Raw genomic sequence first — 5,386 nt, forward strand, 5'->3', positions numbered from 1 at the left:
GGTATCAGAGCCCAAGGTTAAAATTCTGGTGGACCTAGAAGAGTGGATACAGATATGCCTCTTGTTAACCCGAGTAATGGGGGCCCAAGAAGGGGTTTATTATCGATCCAAGTGGGATCAGTTCGAGATGGAGTTATCATCTCGAGGAGGCGAGTTAATATCCCACATGTGGTCCTTGGTTTGAAGGGGAGATTGTTGGGATACAATCCAAGTTCCACATCTGAAGTTTGAAGAGACTATCATTAATATATAAAGGGTTAGGGTCAATCTACTGATTGCCAATTAGTTTTTAGTTAGAAGCCCATGATAAACCCAAATTTAACAAGAACAAGAAAAAGGAAATAAAACCATCTTATTAATCGAAGTTTTCATGAACACTTTTGAACTCCTTATTATTAACAATAAGAACTTAACTTTTTATTTAACGGAATAAAAACAAATCCTCTTAAGGAATAAAGAAAGAAACCAAAAATAAAATNTTGTGAAATTATGATTTAATTTGAGACATCGAAAGATCTGATTACCCTTATTATCTATAGCTCAAAATGCCTGATTTTTTTTTTCATCCATAGAGACCATATAATAATGTCAGATATAACCATAAAACAAAAGAAGAAGAAAAGCGAAATAAATCCATCTTATTAATTGTAGTTTTTCATGAACACTTTTGGACTCATTATTAACAATAAGAACTTAACGTTTATTTAACAAAATAAAAACAAATCCTCTTAATGAATAAAAGAAAGAAACCCGAAAAGAAAAAAAGAAAAAAAACGTCAAAACACCTCTAATTGACACGTGAACAATCTCTTCGAATCTCACCAGCATTACCAGTCTTAACACCAACCCGACCCAATTTTGTGATGGCCGAGATAAAAGCTTGTCTAAAAGCTCCTTCACTGTTGGCAAACGAGTTAACCGTAGCTCTAGAACGTTGGTCCGTGAACAAGACTTGGTCTGACGTAAACAAACCCCTTCCTTGTTGGAGATTCTTGAAGTAAGCATTGTCGAAAGTACGTGGGCTGACGGGATCCATGTTGATAGCGATTCGTGGGTCGACCCCGATCGGGCACATTTGTCGGAGTTGAAGTGCGTATCCACTGTTAATACTTGGGTCAATACGTGTTCTAGGACTAAAATTGTAAATACGCTTTGAGAATTTCCCACAATGTGCGAATCCGATAGTATGCGCTCCTGAATAATACAATAACATTAATACTATATCATAATAACAAGTACTACAAAAAAAATATAATCGGTTTAGTTCGTTCGGTTTGGTACCTGAGAGGGCGATCATGTCGGTTTGAGAGAGACCGTGACGGCTGAACATTGAGTTAAGCTGGTTTAGGTTAAAACCGGGCTGAGGCAGTTGCTTTTGAACGCTGGCTATTGTTGATAATCTGCCATCTCTCCTCCCTAGCTCCACAGGGTAGCTCGGTCCTCCGGTCTGCAATTTTTGATTTATTTATTTATCTTGTTATAATCTATCATTGTATACAATGATACCCTTCTTTTTTGGACTATATATATGACCTGTTATTACTTGTACTTGTATAGAATAATATTCACAAGCCGCCAATAAAAAGGTGTCAACTGATATCAAATTAACATTACTTTATTAGTTAACTCGTACCATGCTTCTTATATTTAATAATATGATTTGCTTTTTTTCACAATAAAACTGAAAACGATATATAACAAAACCGAATTTTCAATACCTCGGACTGACATTATATGATATAAAAGGGAAAAAGAGAGGAATATTAATTAAGTTAATGTATATATATATATATATATTAATTACCAAAACCACGACTTCACGAGTGGCGAGAGCCAAAATGTCAGCACATGAGACTTTGTTGCGGCAGTTAGGATCTCTTTCAACGGCTTGTTTCGCCTTTATCACCGTGTCGAATCCGTCTCCGGCCAGTGACATGTCATCTGGATGGTCTCTCTCTGACGGTGATGCTAACATTATTGACGCATCACATCCCTAAACAATTCATATTAAAATATAAGAACGTAAGTAACTATAATATTTTGTTTGAAAATGATATATAGAAAGATAAACATCTAAAACTCTTAATTCACACGGTTTTTTTTGTAGATTTTCGATAAATTAAATTTTATATTGTAAGAAAATATCATCACGATCGATTCTTTTCAAAAACTAGTTTTGCACCTATGATATAGATATATATAGATAACGTAACGTACGCGAACGAAGCAATCGTGGAAGAAGAGGCGGAGAGTGGCCGGAGCGGTGACGAAAGTCTGCTGGAATTTCTGACGGACGGCGTTACGGACGATGTTTTCGACGTTGGGACATGACCTCTGGTAGAAACCTGTCCGGAGCTGAGCAGAGACACATGAAGAAAGGAGAAGAAGAAGAGAAAATATGGAGAAGAGGGTTTGGGCAGTATTCTTCTCCATGGTTTACTTCAATTAGTTGTCTCAATCTTCAGAGTTGTTAGAGAGTCTCTTTTTATAGTAGATAGAAAGAGAAGTTTAAATTGAAAGGTATCGTACAATTTGGCTAGCCATTTAAATATACAAATTATTTGATGATTATTCTGATGATGATCTGTTGAATGATATATTAAAGAAATCCCTAGCCATAATAAAATAAGGAGTAGAAACTGTTAGGAAATGTGGATGTAACACTCCATCTAGATATTGACAATTTGAGAGGAGGCTAAGGTGAGGCTTTGAGTTATTATTTTAATTTTTCTCTCTATATATATATTTGTAAAATTGTCAAGTAAATCCAGAATTTGGATGTATTGTAGTGGTCTATATTGGTCGAGACGGTGATTGTTTTTTTAAAAATGTATTAAATTGTTCACTGCATAACCTATTAAGGTATGTATATATTACAATTACTCTGGCTTTCAATTGAAAAAGGATCATGCATAAAAGAACAACAAATATATTTACATTTATAACAAAAAATGCCGATACTACGATATGTATGTGTGTATATATATGTATGCAGTGTGCTATACGTTTTTTTATAACCGTACGTATACATGCTTATCTTTGACAACTCAATGGCATGTTACCAAGTTTACCACTTCTCACCAACTACTTAAACAAGATCGAGAGGTGACAAGAAGAAGAACCCATCTTATTTCATTTTACTAGTATGATTAGTATCTACCTTAAAATTTAACTTTACAACATGGAATGTGATTCGAAAGTTGACTTGTCATAGTTAACTAATTTATTCATTTATATATAAGTTACTTGCAATTGTGAAAATATTGGAACAGTTATAGGATAAGACTGAATTAAGAAGAAGAAAAAAATCAATCTAGTGGGTAGTCAGTTAGCACCTTAGTCATACTCAAAGAGATTATTGAATATTTCGTTATATTACAACATATAGGATTTTTTTAGTCTTAAAAATAGTTCTAACTTTTTGTACAAGAAGTTCTGGACCGAGGATTGTAGTTTCTTCAAACTCGGGAAGATGAGAAACTAGAACCATTGGTGGCCATGCGTAAAAGTTAAATATGGAAACCCATGTCATTTAAAAAGTGTAAACATCACATTGTAATGATATTTTGTACCAATAATACTATCATTTAGTATTAGACCTAATTTTAATTGTCGTTAAGACTACAATATTTAATCCTGATTGGGGACAATTAATTTTAAAAGTGTTTCTTTTCTTTTTGAAATTATTAAAAGTGATCGGTCCACAATAAAACAAACTTGTAAGAAGGTTATATTAATGGAATAAATCGGGCGTCGCGGTCACGAACATGTTCCTTGATGCTGTAATATTGTCAATAATTGAGTTAATAATGTTTTGTTTTATTGTTTTTTTATGATAAATTCTCCCATAGATAATACTACTAAAAAGGATAAACAAACAGGAACAAAGCGATAACGCATGTCACTGTAATGCCAACTGCGGATTATTTTAATCATAAGTAAGCAGTTTTCATTCAAGATTTAATCATAACTGTAAAAATAAGGTAGTAGCTATCCAGTAGATAAATTTCCAAAACTAACAATATTTTTTTACGAATTAGACTATGTAATTATTTAATTTGGAGTATAATTTTTTGACAAGATAACTCTTTTGTAGTTATATAAGCGAACAACAACAAAAGGTGCACATATATACACATTATGTGAAAATACATGATTGTAGTAATTTTTCTATCATCCACACTTTAAATGGTGGTTCGACCATATTACGAATATCCGGTTTTCACATTAAAAATTGGATATTTTTAATGTGAAAATGTTAGAAAAAAGAGTTTGTTAAGAGATCTTACATCAAGGACTAGTGACTGCTAACATACATGATGACAATATGTTAATAATTGCTGTATATATAGTTGTGTTCTTGCGTGGGTTGAATATTAAAATTAGCTAGATGATTAGTTTTGTGTTGATAATCCAATTAAGTCTAAACTATAAAGGTTCATATGGTATATATATAATTATCGTTTAGAGTACGACAAGCTAAAAAGCCTAATATCATTAGGGTTCGTTAAGACGTCCAATTAGAGAGATGTGGCAGTATGTGCTGAGTCTGGTGACTCATTTTAATTAGTTTACATACCAAAGAATTCAAACTCTGCAGTTCTAGAGAAACCACTAAAAATAAGTTTCGGCTAAGTACAAAAGATTTTAGTCAATCGCTAGTTGGCATCTGAATTATTAGATCAAAGTGTTTTTAAAAGTAATTAATACTCAAAATCATTAGAAGAGTTATTCTATAAAAGTCTTGACGGCTCTAATAAGGCGTCACATGGCATCTAACCATGATTGAACAAAACGACACCATTTCATCGTCTTCTCTTCTAAACTGCTTTCCTGCATTGACCGAGACATACATAAACAAGACAACAACAAAAAAACAAAAGGAGAGGGAAAGTTACATTTCGCATTCACGTATTCGCGTCCCCAAAAGTTTACGTACCAAAGAATTTAAACTCTGCACTCTACGGAGAAATCACTAAACATCTGTTTAGGTTAAGTTAAGACAATTAATCGCTAGTAGGCACTTGGCATCTCAATTATTTGATCAACGTTGATCCAGAGTGCATTATCCTTTCATAACTCTTATATTGATTTTGAGAATTCGGTACTTTATCAAACGTTGATCATGATTTGAGAATTCATTACTTTGAAGAAAGATTTGACAATCAGAGTGACAGAAGACGATAAACCAAAGGATTATGCACTCTGATTTTTGAATCTTCTCTTCAAGTGATCCAACTTGGATTTAACTCATAGAAACGATAAACTGAATTCAAAATAACCTGTCCTAAATCTTATTGTATCTCTTCCATTAAATCATGGTTACCTAGTACTCCATGCACAATAGGACTCACTTTATGAAAGAAAAAACACACACACAAAGAGA

The 5,386-nt window shown here is 33.2% G+C and overlaps 1 protein-coding gene across 2 annotated transcripts; it reads right to left on the minus strand.

The window, feature by feature from the left end:
* LOC104730303 (peroxidase 45) lies at positions 333–2,506 on the minus strand. Of its 2 annotated transcripts, XM_019233963.1 has the most exons (5): positions 2,218–2,506; positions 1,805–1,993; positions 1,282–1,447; positions 772–1,194; positions 333–478 (listed from the first exon to the last, which is right to left on the minus strand). In XM_019233963.1, the coding sequence occupies exons 1-4, from the start codon at positions 2,431–2,433 to the stop codon at positions 788–790; spliced, it is 978 nt and encodes a 325-aa protein (XP_019089508.1). In that variant the 5' UTR covers positions 2,434–2,506; the 3' UTR covers positions 333–478; positions 772–787. The 2 variants fall into 2 exon arrangements, with proteins under 2 accessions (XP_019089508.1, XP_010447758.1); XM_010449456.2 differs by lacking the exon at positions 333–478 and having other exon boundaries at positions 616–1,194; positions 2,218–2,505.

The sequence above is a fragment of the Camelina sativa genome, chromosome 12 (assembly GCF_000633955.1).
Source record: "Camelina sativa cultivar DH55 chromosome 12, Cs, whole genome shotgun sequence".
Lineage (NCBI taxonomy): Eukaryota > Viridiplantae > Streptophyta > Magnoliopsida > Brassicales > Brassicaceae > Camelina > Camelina sativa.